This window comes from Syngnathus acus, chromosome 1 (genome assembly GCF_901709675.1).
Source record: "Syngnathus acus chromosome 1, fSynAcu1.2, whole genome shotgun sequence".
In the NCBI taxonomy this organism is placed as follows: domain Eukaryota; kingdom Metazoa; phylum Chordata; class Actinopteri; order Syngnathiformes; family Syngnathidae; genus Syngnathus; species Syngnathus acus.
This window is the reverse complement of record NC_051087.1, coordinates 13443313-13458908: the sequence shown is the minus strand read 5'-3', so window position 1 is coordinate 13458908 and position 15596 is coordinate 13443313. Positions and strand designations below refer to the sequence as shown.

At 40.4% G+C, this 15596-nt stretch overlaps 1 protein-coding gene across 5 annotated transcripts; it reads left to right on the top strand.

The window, feature by feature from the left end:
• The first annotated feature begins 482 nt into the window (after positions 1-482).
• LOC119126367 (zinc finger protein Aiolos-like) lies at positions 483-11227 on the top strand. Of its 5 annotated transcripts, none has more exons than XM_037257622.1 (8): positions 1105-1226; positions 1770-1839; positions 2085-2174; positions 4970-5353; positions 6881-7048; positions 7394-7510; positions 8170-8280; positions 9882-11227. In XM_037257622.1, exons 2-8 carry the CDS (start codon positions 1788-1790, stop codon positions 10502-10504), a joined length of 1545 nt encoding a protein of 514 aa, XP_037113517.1. In that variant the 5' UTR covers positions 1105-1226; positions 1770-1787; the 3' UTR covers positions 10505-11227. The 5 variants fall into 5 exon arrangements, with proteins under 5 accessions (XP_037113498.1, XP_037113517.1, XP_037113534.1 ...); XM_037257613.1 differs by having other exon boundaries at positions 1126-1238; positions 1772-1839; XM_037257603.1 differs by lacking the exons at positions 1770-1839; positions 2085-2174 and adding an exon at positions 483-572 and having other exon boundaries at positions 1172-1238.
• The last annotated feature ends 4369 nt before the right edge of the window (positions 11228-15596 follow it).

Sequence of the window (15596 nt, the reverse complement as noted above, 5' to 3'; positions counted from 1 at the left end):
AAATGCAACTCTCATTACCTTCCCAAACTGTTTTGGGCCGAGAACTAACTGGTTGTGCTGACCCCCGGTTTTACCTGTGAGACCACAACAACAGCAAACGTGTGTGCTCATGTTTGCTTGAAAGAATGCACACAAGCCCAATTTGCCATGTCTCAGTCCACATGTTCTAATTTGCGGTCTCTTGACGTGGGCAGCATTGAAAGGCAAATGGACAGTGTAACCCCTCCTAACAGCACCCTCCTCCACTGGCCCCCAGCCTACATCCACCCACCTCCCCCCACCACACCCAACGGAGTGCAAAGTAAGATTTACCGAAACACTGACTAACAGCTTATTAAGTGGCTTCTCTGATCTGATTCTGTGCTTCTTGTTTGTCCTTCACCCATTCCTTCAAGGTTTTGAACAAGATTTGATTAATCTGCATCGCCCCACCCCCCTGTTCAATCGCCTCCTTTTTACCATGGAAACCTTGCATGTATTGTACTGCCTTTATGAGTATGCTTTTTTTTTCCTCAGGCGGGTGGCTTGTTGCCAAGGTGGCCCATGGGCAGCCGCCAAGGCTTACAACCCAGGTGGGTGCTTCACTGAGTTTTGTTCATTCTGATGAGCCAGGCACTTCATGTGCACTTATGTCATCTGATTAATAATGCCTGCTATTTGTTTATTTTGAAATAATGCTTGTCATTGAGCTAAATGTGCTTTCACTTGTGAATATTTCCCCCCAAAGCATGTATCTATGTGTCTTAGTTTCTCATTGTTTCTTGTTTTCATAATGCCTTATTAAGCAGTTTTTTCAAACAGTATTCAAATGTCAAATGTTTACTCAATTGCGTATCTTGATGCAGCATTCATGTTTATGAGGTCTATGAAAAAGTTTATTTTAGCCACAGGATGGCGTAGTTGCTCCTTGAAATAAAACAATCATGTGGATAGATTTGATGTCATTATCAGTATCGATTATTTATCGATATATAAAAACATCATGCTGAAGCCCCAAATGTTCATATTCAAATGATAGAAAAGCTCATTTGGTCCTCTAAAGACTGGTTGCTGGTGCATTTTGAATTTGCATCTTCTTCGTCGCTCCACCTTGTTTGAAATGAGGTCTGTTCCTTTAAGTGATTTCTCCAAAAGCTCTTTTAGTGATGATGCTTATATTCCATATTCACAGAAACTGGTGGAATGTGAAATCTTCCACAGAGTGAGCAGAACTTTGTCAACTGGAAAGCACAAATTAGGTAAGCAAGTTAGTTATTTCTAGATTTATTCATATTTATTCATGTACCCCCCCTACCCAAAAAAAGTAAAATAAAATTGTGCATGATTATAAAAACATTTTAACACCATGAGGCTTTGATTAAGAAGAGGCCTTTTGCCTGTGCATTTATCGCATCTCTTAATCCAAATTGTCATGGACAATTGTATTTCTGAAAAACATCTGTTTCATTTACATTCTATTTTTAATCATATGAATTAAGTCCACATTAAATTGTACAAGATTAAAAAATATATTTCCATAAATTCGAGGGCGCAATTATTTTTGCAAGTGTTGGTGTCTTAGTGTGGAAAGTTTTTTTTTTTTTTTACACTTGTGCAAACATGGCAGGAAATACACGTGCAGTGCATGTCTCTCAAGTTGGGCTAAATGTAATGACAGGGTCGAGCAATCAACCGTGGACTTGTACCCTTCTGGTTTTGCTTAAAATAAACCGCTTTTCATGCGTTCTTACCACCTTACTATCTTTGTTAAACAATAGGTCTCCTTTTACAGAACAACTTTTTCCAACATGAACACAGACAAGAATCCTGGATTTGTACCCACAATAGGAAATGGGATTGGTGAGTGTTCTGTTCCTTCTCTAAAGTGGTACTCTTGTAAACCTGCTACTGTACATGACATTTTAAAGTTATGTAAGGTAGTCACAAATGGAACAGAAGGTGATGGTGGCCCGTCAATTGTACTTTACTGTAATTGCACAATAACTTTCCCCTTGAGCAATTTGATCAATTATGTCTGGGAATGATCATTTTACAGAAACATAGATGGAGGCAAAGCCTTTTAAGATGCTATGCTTCTTTCTCAGACAATTTCACTCCTGGTGCAAATGCGAAGCCATTGGAGGAGGAAGAAAGGAGTATCTCATTCACTGATAATGAAATGCAGTGCCTTAAAGGTGGGATACACCAGCTAATACTTTTTGGTGCAACATTTTATACAGTTAGGGGAATCTTTACAAACCCCACAAGCTTACTTCATTAACAGCCACACAAGCACGTGGCGGATCACCACCTCAGTTTGGTGTTTGGCACAAGATTTGCTAAGCGCTTGAGCAATGGTTCTCAATAGTTATCACCCTGGGACCAAATGTTCCTATTATTGCAAAGTCATGTTTTCAAAGTCCTTAATTTACCAGATAATGGATATTTTGGAGCAGTATTGAAATGTGAAATTGAGTATCAGCAACAATGACCCATGTTTGAAAATAACCTCTGAAAATACATGTACAGTATTTAAAATGTTTAAATGCAATTTCAAACGAGTTTCATACACAATACCACCAAAACAGATGGCTAGCTATAAAGGCTGGGCTTGCACTGTATTTTGGGGGGGGGGTTACAGAGTAGCTAGTAACTAGATCACAAGCGAGTTAAAGTTTCCTGAAGCTTACACAATCTTGCTATATTCTATGCAGGACCTTGATTCACCAATGTTCTGAAAAAAAATTCTGAATACATTATAATTTTTTATTAGCTGTCTGCGACCCACTTTGAGTCCAAAACAGAGTAGCTAGTGACTAGATCACAAGCGGGTTAAAGTTTCCTGAAGCTTGCCCAATCTCGCTATATTCTATGTGGGACTTTGATTCACCTCTGTTCTGAAAAATAAATCTGAATACATTATAACATTTTATTAGCTGTCCGCGACCCACTTTGAGTCCAAAACCACAATTAAGAATCTCATTTGTGATGCATCATCTGATCTGGTTCATTCATTTTTGTTTTATTTGTCCAAAGAGTCCAGAAAATGGGAAGATTTTGGTTTCTGGAAAATTCTACCTTTATTGCAATGTTACCAGTGGTTTTTCAGAGAATTGCAAACCCTCTGAGTTCACATTCGTGAAAAGGTCACTTCATTGTAGATTCTGCCAATTACCTTTTCCAGCGCATTCTTGACTTCTGTTGTTCTGACATGTTTTTTCCCCCCAAAGTAAAATACATCATTCGCTTTAGTTGTCTTGCAATAGCTCAAGGCTGCTTGATGGCAAAAAGTCATAGCATATTTTTAAATGGCCAAGTGAGTTACCTAATCTCAACTCAAAAATGAGCGCATTCTATTTACTGGAATCAAAACTGAAGTCAACAAGAACCACAGCTCCAGGCAGCTCTTAACTACAAAAGATTTTCAGCCAATAATTAAAAATGCTAGTTGTGTTTGCAAATTTGTTCCATCAATTCATTAATTCATCCACCCATTTTCTTCCATTGATCTGGGATTGGGTCACAGGGCATCATCTTAAAGAAGAAGTGAACCCAAATTTTTCTTTACAATAACATGTATGTGGCCCCACTAGTCTAAACATGACGTTCAGATTTACGTTTTGTTTGTGGAGTATGAATTAAACAGGCAAAGTCCACCATCTGAGGAGGTGGCCATTTTGCCACTTGCTGTCGACTGAAAATGACATAGCAATGACAATGACAGCCAATCACAGCTCAGCTTTAGAAAACTGATGAGTGATTGGTTGACAGCTCCACCCTTTTTCACCCGAGTGTCTAAGACAATCAGCCACAAGTACGATGACATCACCACAAAAATGGTCATTGTACTGAGGCCCAAGTTGTCCGCCAGGCCCGTCTCCAAAGGGAGGCCCTGGTGTCCTGCGTCCAGGAAATTGGAATGGTTATAGCATTCGTCGTAGGGGGTCTTAGAGCCGTGTTTTTATTTTGGTCCCTCACGTAAGACCTGTTTGCCATGAGTGGCCCTGCCAGGTGTATAAAGCCCGATGCAATTTAGCTCCTTGGCTCATTGGGACACGCAAACCACTCCGTCATGATAAGGTGACTGCTCAGGGAGCGGCAAATCATTTTTAGACACTTAAAAATGGAAGCATTCTACATCAAATATCTGTCATTCCCAACTAGCAATGGTAAATAAATGTGACATACACTTCAAGTAGTTCAAATCAAATGAAATGATTTTCTGTCATTGTCCAAATTCTAGACTAACTAGGTTAGTGTTTGTAAATGTCTTTTTTTAAATGAGATGATGTTTCTTCTTCCTGCTCCACTTAAGTCCTTCAAGATTCTCTAAAGCCCTGCTCTGCAGTGCATCTGCATCATGCATGTGGTTTATTGTGCTTAGAGCCAGCACTCTATAGGGCTCTGTGTGTGCGAAGTTTCCATTGCACATCTGAACATTTCCCATGCGCTGGGCTGCTTGTCACTCGCTGCCGAGACCACGGTGTGGTTTTTGGATAGACCTGAATTCACTGGTGGTCGGTTGAGACACAAGTTCTCAAAGAAAGGTCACGCAAACAAGCCCTGAGGACATGTCAGTGTGTCAGCATGTGGCCAGAAGCCGCATAAAGAATGTTTTAATTTAAATAAGGACATAAGGTTAATTTACTGCCTGGTTTCAATGTTTTGTCAGGAGAAAAATACCCAAAAGGAATGGAATTCCCTGCTGCATTTTTCACCTATCCTGGTTCTAATTTATGTGTATTCACCGAAGATTCCTTCCCCTAATCTTCAGCACACATCTGACTTGTTGTGATTTGCCCGAGTTCTTCCTTTAGCCTGCATGGAGTCATGCTAGAATTTATAGTTAAGTAACAACTATAAACCTACATGTTGTGTAAACATTTATTGTGCCTTATGTAAATCTCATAGGCCAAATAGAACAAATACTATAAGATCAAATATTATGTGTTATTCAGTGTGCATTGCTTCTTACTTTGTTCTTATTTAGGCATGGTAAAGGTTGAGGATGAAGAGATTGAAAACAATGAGACACATTCTGAAGCTGACAAAGAAAAAGCAGTTTTGCCAATGGACCAAAAAGAGGAGGAAGGAGTGGAGGAAGGATACGATGGTTACAGGACCGAAGATGACGATGACAATGATGAAGAGAGAGATTCCGTGGCTGAGCCAGAGGACTTGTCGCTGGTGGACTATGCGCTTTACAACAGCACAGCTCTGCAGGATGCCTCAGCAGGAGCCACATCAGAGAGGCCTTACATGACAGGAGGCACGACTCCCCACATGCAGTCAATGGGGAAGCTTAACTGTGACATCTGTGGCTTGTCCTGCGTCAGCATCAACGTACTGCTGGTGCACAAACGCAGTCACACGGGTAAGCACAGGAACCTAATCGACACCTCGCATCATACAACACTTGTGCAATCATCACTCTCTTGACACCTCGAGTAGATAAACGTTTTGTGCAAGGTGGATAAAAAAAATCGCTCACGTAGCAAAGATGACCACAATGGTTTGAATCCAACCTTTGTTTCAACATATACACTGCTGTTCTTCATATTATCATAAAATATCTTAACATGCCCGCAAGTCTTGCATTAACTAGCTGATGATTATGGCAAGTCAATAAATGTCCACCCAACAGATTATTTCTTTGAGTGTACTGCAAAATAACATTTTATCATTCATAAATGTCAGAAAAGTTTAAAAAAATATATATATATATATATATATATATATAAACTTAACTTAACTTCCTACTCAACCTTTGAGGATGTCTGACAGACAAATGGAGAGGAAACAGGAAAGGGTGTGTTACAGTTGCGGTACAGTCACCTAGTGGCGTTTTATAGATATTGCACGGGGAAAAGAAGCCCTGTACAGTGGCTGTAAACGTCGACAGACCTCTTTTCAAATGCAAGGTTTTTTGTCGTATCATTTTTTTATATCATTTGAGCAGGGGTTAAAGCCTTCTGGTTGTTTTGTCAGTATGTTGATATTCAACATGTGAAACAAAACAAAAAAAAGTTTTCAGCACATGAAAGATTTGCTCACTCATTGACAGTCGCATACTTTCTACTGGTACTTCAATTTCCGTCTACTTGGTAATTAGATTTTTTTAATTGATAATGGATGCATATTCACTATATATTGACTAGTTTTATATTGTACTGCCTTTCTAATGTCAGTTCTATGATTATTATATTGTTTTCTTTCGTGTTACATTATGCATGTGGACGCTATGACCTCCAAGTTTTGTTTAACTTTAGAGGCATATTTTTCCAGAAAATGTTCTCTGAACGTCATATTGTAAGATTTTTGGTATATTCAACCTTGTAGTTTCACTGTGAAGAGCATGCTGCTCTTGCAGATATATACCACTGTATCAGGTACACTTGGCAATTTAATAGGACCAAATACCAGTACTAAATCACAAATTTGTGAAGGGCAGGTTATTTTTAAGCTGTTATTACAGCTTAGTATTTGTGGAACTGTGCCTAATTAATCGTGTGTTTATGATATGGCCACATTTTTAGGGAGGGGGGAAAAAAATCATCTCCCAGCTTTACTCTCAGAGGACTGTTGTGGTTGTTCGTTATTGTGGTTCGTGTCGATTTTTTTTCTCTCGTTGTTTTTCTCAGTCATGTGAGAAAACAGTTTGGAAGTTTCTGACAATGACTGTGGATGGTGCTTGGTTCCCTTTTCAAAGATGGTGGCTTTTTGATAGGGTTTATGCAAGTCACTACAGTCAAACTAGAAAGCTGTAAAGACCTCATGAAACATCTGGCTAGAAGAAGTTATCAGAACACTTTGCAGAAATATTTTCAAAGAAATCATTGGCACACACACGCACACAAGATTCAGTACGGTATTTTATGGGCAAACGTTTTATCCCTCCCAGGTGAGAGACCATTCCATTGTGCTCAGTGTGGGGCTTCTTTTACCCAGAAAGGAAACCTGCTTCGCCACATCAAACTACATTCCGGGGAGAAGCCTTTCAAATGTCCCATGTGCAGCTATGCTTGCCGCCGACGTGACGCCTTGAGCGGGCACCTGCGCACCCATTCTGGTACCAACCACATACACACTCCGATGCACTGATGCGCTATGCACCTGTGTCTTGTTTTGTCTTAACCCCGCGCATTTTGATTTCTGCTGTGGTTGCAGAGCTTTTCCAGTAAGAACCTTCTATGCATTATCACACATATCACCCATGACTGTCAAAACTATCACTTTCAATTTATGTGCTTCACCTTCTGGTAGGCTGCTCGTCATCAGCTTTCTGGAAATGTTGGGCTTAGAGAAATAATACTGTTATTTATCCATCTATTTTCTGTCCTGCTCAAGTTTGGAGGATGCTATTTGTATTGGAAAAAGAAAATCTTTTCCCTGAGTTTGAATGTGCTGTCCACAGTAGAGAAGCCCTTCAAGTGCACCCTCTGCAGTCGCAGTTACAAGCAGCGCAGCTCCCTCGAGGAGCACCGAGAGAGGTGCCATGTGTACATTCGCAGCAAAGCACCTGCTGAGAAAGGTGAGAAGCTATTGTGCGTTCATCATCCATCTCAATAGACATTCAGCACTGTAGCTGTGCGGTTAGATGACTCACAGAGCATAAAGCTCTTATTGATTATACTGAATGGCTTGTTTTTACGGGCTAGTAAATGATTGCCGCTGGCCCTTCATTACAGCAAAATAGGTTACGTATGAGGTGGTGTGATGCTTAACTGCTGCTTAACAGACCACTTCCCCTCCTTGCAGTAGCACCGCAGAGCCATGTAGGGCACACGTTTAATCCAGCTCATGCAAACCAACATGATGCCTTTGCATTCTCTAGGAGCATGCGACACGAAACGCACACACGCGTACACAGTGTCATGCCTATGTGGTCACCAAATGTCATACGTTTAGGCCTGATAGTTTGTTTGTGGTGAGGAAGTACATCCTCAGTCTGCTCTGGTGAAGCATAAGTGAGGTCAAAGGAACTTTTCATCTTACATCGATGTCTTGTACTTCCTTTGCCTCAAGCTGCTGAGGTGTGATTCACTCAATTTATACATCCAAGGTAGGGAGGAAAGTGGACACACTCTTTGATTATTTGGTTTGTTTCTTAAAATAACTTCAGTCATTTCCTTGTTTAGTTCTTACTCTAGGCGATCATTAAGCCTCTTGTGCTCTCATTTTGTGAGGCAGACGACAGTCACCTATCAAGGACTCAGATGGGCACCGAGCGTGCTCTGCTACTTGACAGGCTGGCCACAAATGTAGCCAAACGCAAGAGTTCCATGCCGCAGAAGTTTACAGGTAAGTAAATCATAGGATTTTTGCAGTGAGATGTTTTCCACATGGACTGACGTTTTTAAATTGCAGTGACTGTCAACATAATTCCACTTTTCCATTCATTATCTAAATGTCTACCTGCTTGCTACATTCTTTCATTTCAACACTTAAAAATACAAAGCTTCTTCTTTTTTAAATGTTCTGTAATGTAATGTTTGTGCTTTTACATGTGCCTTTATGCTACACTCTATGGACATATTGAGATACACCTATCGATCCAATCATTAAAGCAATCAAAAGTAGGACTAGACCATATTAATGGATCTGAATTTTCATTATTAAGACTTGTTGACAAATTCTATGGTTTCAAACAGTTTGGAGAAAGGCCAGAATGATTCTTTTCTTTCCTTTTCAGTTTCTATAGGTGTACGGTGTCCGTAAAGTGTAGTTTTGAGTGAGCTCATACAATATCTATTTATTCATCAGTTCAAGTTTTTTGTTGTCCTCGCTACTTGTCTGTCTATTGTCTGCCTCCATGTCTCGCCAGGACCCTTACAGAATTGTCTCAGCCGCCCTCAATTCTCATCTCCGACTTTGTCATAGCAGGCTACAGATGAGTGCATAAGGAAACAAGATAAGGAATGTGTTGACTTGGTAGGTTTGGATTCAAATGAACTTGAAAATATGACTAACATAAAATGATCAAAATGTCATTATGTGACTCACTTGGAAAGTTTGTTCATCCACACAAAGCCATTTTTGGTTGCTTGATCACTTTGGTTGTAGCGTCACAATTGGGTCTAAAGCTGGCTGCATGTATGAGGGTTTATGGCACAGGTGTCAAACCCAAGGCCCGGGGGCCAGATACGTCCCGCCACATCATTTTATGTGGCCCGCGAAGACAAATTGTGCATCAAATTCGTGTATCATTCCTAGAATTGCAAATTGTCTTCACTTTTAATATTTTTTTTTTATATATTTGACCAGTTTTTACTCATCTGATTTGAAAACAAGTTATTTGTCAGTTTGTTTTGTAGCTTTTACTGTATATAATATGAGGTGCTCATACATTTATTTGGGTTGACAGTCATAATGGCCCTCCGAAAGAATCTATGACTACAATGCGGCCCGTGAAAAAAATTAGTTTGACACCCCTGGTTTATGGGCACAACACCTCCAAATGTTGATAAATGAAGTAAGATCTTTCAATAGTATAGTATAACCACTGAAGGAAAAGCAAAGTGCTGAGAGTGAAAAAGGGGGGAGGGAGGGGAGAAACGTGAGCAGGTGCCTCTCCGTCTGTGGCACAGCTGAGTCATTTGCGTCCTACCAGCTCTCTATTCTTGCTATGCCTCCAAGCGCAACTGCTTCCTCTCTGGATTCTTAAATCTTTTGACCTGTGAATCTTGTGTCCTCTTGTTTCTGTGTGAGGTTCTCTTTTGCTGAGGGTATCTTTGCCTTCTCCTCAAACCTCAAATGGACCCTCAAGAATTTCTACTTGATTTCTTTTTTTAGAAACATCTTGCAGTGTTGCTCTCAGTGTGTGCTTCTTTGTTCCAACTCTAAAATGAGGTGAAATGAAATACTTGACTTGAGCATACTTTGTTTTTGTGGTGCCGATCTAGGTGATAATGGTGTCTGTCTGGACCTAAGCTTGAACAGGAACGCAGCTCACCTTCAGGACCCTCCATTAGGCTCCCCAGGGCCTGACCCGCACTACCAACAGCCATTAATGCGTTCGGGCACAGAAAGCGATGTGGCTCACTCCCAAAGGCCGTACCCAGTTCTGTTAAGCCGCAATGACATAAATTCTATTGGCCTCACTAACGGCCACAAAATGATGATGCCGTTGCCAGGTTTCCCTCACACCTCCCAGCAACCTCCTGGCATGGATGTGTTCAATGCTGATGGCCCTCAGGGATCTCCTTTCATGTATAGCTTGGGCCACTTGCTGGGCGGGCTGAACCATCAGAACGGGATCCCACATTCTCAGCCTATCCCCTTATCACCCCTGGAGGCTTTGCAGGTGACACGGGCTGATGGAGAAGCTGGGGGGATGCCTGGGGCCTTGTACTCTTGCAGTCACTGCAAGGTGATCTTTCTTGACTACGTCATGTTCACTATCCATATGGGCTGCCACGGCTTCCGCGACCCGCTTGAGTGCAATGTGTGTGGCCATCGTAGTCGAGACCGCTACGAATTCTCATCGCACATCGTCCGTGGAGAGCACCGACTGGAAATGAAGTAGCTACCATGCTACACGCGCAATTAGGTAACACCAAAGGACTACACAGATTTATTACTTTCCAATGTGGCTGGCTAGCGGAAGCAGAAATGAAAAGATGGACTATGTGGTGTGTTTTGAGTCTATATTATACAGTAGGAGACAGGTTTCAGGGATGTTCTTAGTCAAGCTGTACTCATCTGATGGGCTCTAGAGCAGGAACAAGGTAGCCTCAAGGACCCGCCATAAGTAGCCCACGGGCCTATTCTAAAAATAGGTCATCAGTCATGGGACATTGTGATTTCCAGCAATGTTGGAGATCATTTGAAAATGTAAACATTTGCAGAAATTCATAGAAATAGTGTTGGCTTTTGATATTACGTTTATGATGTTGTTGAATCATGGTTGATAAATATTAACTATTGTGAGAAAATATTTTGTTCAGTGTCTTCACATTTAAGATTCTGATAATGACAGATAATAATATGTTATTCAAGTTCATGTTATCAAATTTCAGAAGTGTGCATCAAACTAGTTTGCATTCATCAGAAGTACTGGAGCACTCAGTGACAAAAAGGTTGTTGAGCAGTGCTGTAGAAAGTCAACCTTGGTGTATAAGCAGGCTATAGCAGCTGTTCATTTAGAACATTCAAATGTCTAGAATAGAAAAATATTGTGTTGATGGGTTTTTGGTTTTTTTTTTGCAAAGAGGTGAGAATAAAACGAATATTTTTTTTGTCACATGAATGCCTGAGCTTGTTGTGTTCATCGTACAATACTTTCCAAGCACAACAAAAAAATGTTGAAGGTCACGTTTAAGCTTTGTAAGCTGTGGTTTGCGAGACATACAGTTCACCTCAGAGGATATGTTTTGTTCACTCCTGAAACACACTTGGTGTCTAGTATCAGTACATTTAATGCACCTTGATGCTGGGGCATATGGTATTAGTACTTGATGAAAGGTAGTTTTGTCGCAATTTCTTATCAGGATTTTTGTTTTCATGTGGTGATTGGAAGCATTCCCTCTTTCACTGCATCATTTTGAGGCATGATGAGAGAAGATAAAACAAGGTGAACTACAAAGTGAAACATGAGACGATAGCTCCAAAAATGATTTAATGATTCAGTTTTGATGACACAAGAATCACTGTGAATGCGTGACTACCAATGTGTTAATTAAAATTGGATATCAAACATTTCGAAGGGCAATATTCAGAGTATTATGTTGATGTGTTGCTGGTGCTAAATGAGATAGCTAAGTACTGACAGTTTCACTTCAATGCCTTCAAGAAGTGGTTGGTGGCTTCATCAAGCTGCCACCACACTATCTATCCATCAGTGGCAGTTCCCCTTTCTAACTTTGGGTTTGTAGAGAAGTAACACTTCTGAGGTAAACACACAGCTTCATGTCCATATGTGAGATTATTCTTTCATCGATTTTAGTACAAGTCCAACCACAATGCTTATCTTTTTCCAGTCTTCAGTGGTTCACATTATTTTTAATCATTGTGCATCTAAGAGTGTTTGATGACTTAATAAACATGTTTTCATTTGTAAAATAAAGTAAATAAAATTAAAATGCATTAAGTTATAAATAAGGAATTATATATACACACACACACATACATATATATATATATATATGTGTATATATATTAGGGGTGTAACGATTCATCGATACACATCGATTAATCGATATAATGCTCTACGATTTATTGGCATCGATGCTAAACGTAAACATCGATTTATATCGCCGTGTTTGACCTCGGACATTAGACGCGACTTTATTTTGAAATCCAGTTTATTGTTGCTTGCTTCCTCTTTCCGGGAGCAGTGCGCGGCGTGTTGTGTTGTGAGCAGAGCAGGCACGTGAAAGGGGAGTCGACAACTAGTACGCGGCTCCTGGGCTGGTGCTATGGCTAGTGTCCAAAAAGACGAGGAAATTTGCTCCCCTTTAGGCTTCAAGTCATTCGTTTGGAAGCACTTTGGATTCCAAAGAAAAGATGGCTCAACGGACAAGACACGTGCAGTTTGTAAATCCTGCCATGCGGTGATCAAATATTCAGGGACCACAAATCTCGCCGCACATTTAAAGAAAAAACATGACATCAAAGTTCAGTGTTAAAATAAGCACTTTGTATACTACAATACTCTTGTAATTTCCTAAATAAAGAGTTTGCAGTACCTTGTTGATTTTGCGTATGAATTGTTATAAATCAGGATATTGTTCTATATTTTTTATTTAAAAAAAAAATATATCGATCATAGAGCACTATATCGTGATGTATCGTGAATGAATCACAGCAGGCTTTAAGATATCGGCAAATATCGTATCGCGGTTCTTTGTATCGATATGATATCGTATCGTGACAAAACCCGCGATTTACACCCCTAATATATATATATTGCTTCGGAAATTCGGTTGTCGAACCTCGCGAGATGAGCTGAGAGGACCCGCGTGCCAACTGACTCCGATCGTTATTACATTCTCGTTACTCTGAGGATTGCATCAACTCTAATCATGCCTCCAAAGGAAGCAAGTGGGAGCAGTAAAGACATCCTAAAACACAAAGACGCTCCTAAAGCAATGCGACAGTGAGCGCCCGGCGCGCTGTGGTTGCGCGATCGGACCAAATTAAGCTCCCTGCAGTTGCGCGGTCGGCGACGTGCTACGGTTGCGCGTTCGGCGGTGCGCTGCAGTTGCACGATCGGACAAAAATGTGCAAATGAAAAAATGCTTAAAAAAGGCGTGTTTTTTTTGCTTGAAACTGATTTTTTTTTCTCCATTATTTGTAATGGGAAAACATGATTCGGAATTCGAACGATTCACTTCTCGAACAGCCTTCTGGAACGGATTGTGGTCGAAAACCAAGGCTCCACTGTGTATATATATATACCGTAATTTTCCATGTATAATACGCACCCTAAAAATGGCATGTCGATGCTGGAAAAAAGCCTGTACCCATGTATAATACGCACCCAAATTTTGACTCTTACTTAAGTCCGTAAACGTAGAATTATTTCAGAAAAAAGATCATCTTTGGGAACAACCGCTTTCTTTCCTCTTCCAGGTGCTCTTGCTGAAGCCTTCGCTGTATCAAATTGATTTTTTTTCTTCCTCCAGAGTCTTATGTTTGATTCATTGACATCAAATTGGCGCGCAGCTGCCCTATTGCCTAATTCTTCTGCCACTTCAATGACTTTCTTTTGAAATGCTACTATAACTTGCTCTCTTAATCATTTTGATGAAACTGCTAATTAAACTGAACTCTCGCTCTTTAAATAGCTGACATGTCTTGCGCATCCGTTCTGCGCATCGGATCCATAGTGCGCATGCGCAGTGATACTGCCTCCGTATGATATCCGGTCTGCGATGGAGATTAAAAAACAAACAATATTTGACAATAACACACCATCAAGGATTGCACCATCGCATCAAACGATGTGTCGTCAATTATGAATTTTACTGACTAAGTGTGTTGGGCAGGATGGCTGAATGCGATGCGCAATTGACAACAAACAAGAAGAAAGGTGATTTCAAGTTTTATTTCGAGGGAGATTTTCTTCAAAAATTGTTGTACCCGTGTATAATGCGCACCCCAGATTTTAGGACAATAAATTAGTTAAATTTTGCGCATTATACATGGGAAAAGACGGTATATGTATATGTATAATCCTCACCAGCGTAAAATTTCACGTGTATAATGACAAATACACGACAAATATACTATCGATTGTTCCATCGATTCATCGAGGAACCCCTCTCCACACACACACACACACACACACACACACACACACACACACACACACACACACTTTTTTTTTTCACTAGGGAAAATGGACACCTCTACTCATAACACTTGAATTTGCCAAACATGATGTTTGAAAACAATAACAATGTCAAATATAATTCATTTCAATGTTAATTTCACGGGTATGGCGTTCACATTTACAGGTGCCCTCTTTCCCATTAATAGCAGCTCCAACGGACGTACTTAGAAGAAGTAGCTCACATGGTCTATATAATTATGTCTGAATTATACATTATGATCAATATCAATGTTCACCAAAGATCAAGTTTGGCTATGAAAGCCCCCCATTTGTCAATGTTAACAAGACAAATTTTGGATCTGAACTTTTTTTTTGATAAGACGAATTTGGATGGGTCCGTCCGCTCTTGACATCCGTCATCCACCAATTGTTGAAGAAATAATAATAATAATAATAATAATAATAATTATAATTATAATAATAATATTATTATTATTATTAATATTATTATTATTATTATTATTATAATTATAATAATAATTATTATTATTATTATTATTATTATTATTATATACACTGCTCAAAAAAATTAAAGGAACAGTTTTTTATCAGGGTATGGCATGAATTCAATTAGACTTTTCTGATAAGGTTTTGGTCAGGTACATGGCAGAGGGCATTGTTAATCAGTTTCAGCTGCATTGGTGTTGATGGAATTAACAACGGGTGCACTAGAGGGGCAACAACGAGATGGTCCCCAAAACAGGACTGCTTTTGCAGGTGGAGGCCATTTCAAGTTCCTCCTCTTGATCTTTTTTAACAGTTTTTCCACAAGTGTTGGTTTTAGCTAGTCATTATCACGAATAGGAGCATGAGGCGATTTCTTAACCCTCCTGAAGTTGCGCAGATTGTCCCACTCCTCCAGGATGGCACATCCATGCGTGCTGTTGCAAGAAGATTTGATGTGTCTCCCAGGACAATCTCCAGAGCATGGAGGAGATTCCAGGAGACAGGCAGTTACTCTAGGAGAGCTGGACAGGGCCGTAGACGGTCCTCATTCCATCAGCAGGACCGATATCTGCTGCTTTGTGCTAGGAGGAACAGGTTGAGCACTGCCCGAGCCCTACAGAATGACCTCCAGCAGGCTACTGGTGTGAATGTCTCTGCCCAAACAGTCAGAAACAGACTTCACGAGGGTGGCCTCAGGGCATGACGTCCTGTAGTGTTTCCTGTGCTCATTGCTCAGCACTGTGGAGCTCGATTGGCATTTGCCATAGAACACCAGAATTGGCAAGTCCGCCACTGGCGCCCTGTGCTTTTCACAGATGAGAGCAGGTTTACCCTG

Bases quoted from the DNA above. Each gene is read 5' to 3' on its own strand.
- LOC119126367 (XM_037257603.1), top strand. From the start codon at position 492: ATGAGTATGCTTTTTTTTTCCTCAGGCGGGTGGCTTGTTGCCAAGGTG. The intron at 1,239-4,969 runs GTAAGCAAGTTA...GTTCTTATTTAG, and splicing joins AACTGGAAAGCACAAATTAG to GCATGGTAAAGGTTGAGGAT. The intron at 5,354-6,880 runs GTAAGCACAGGA...TATCCCTCCCAG, and splicing joins GCACAAACGCAGTCACACGG to GTGAGAGACCATTCCATTGT.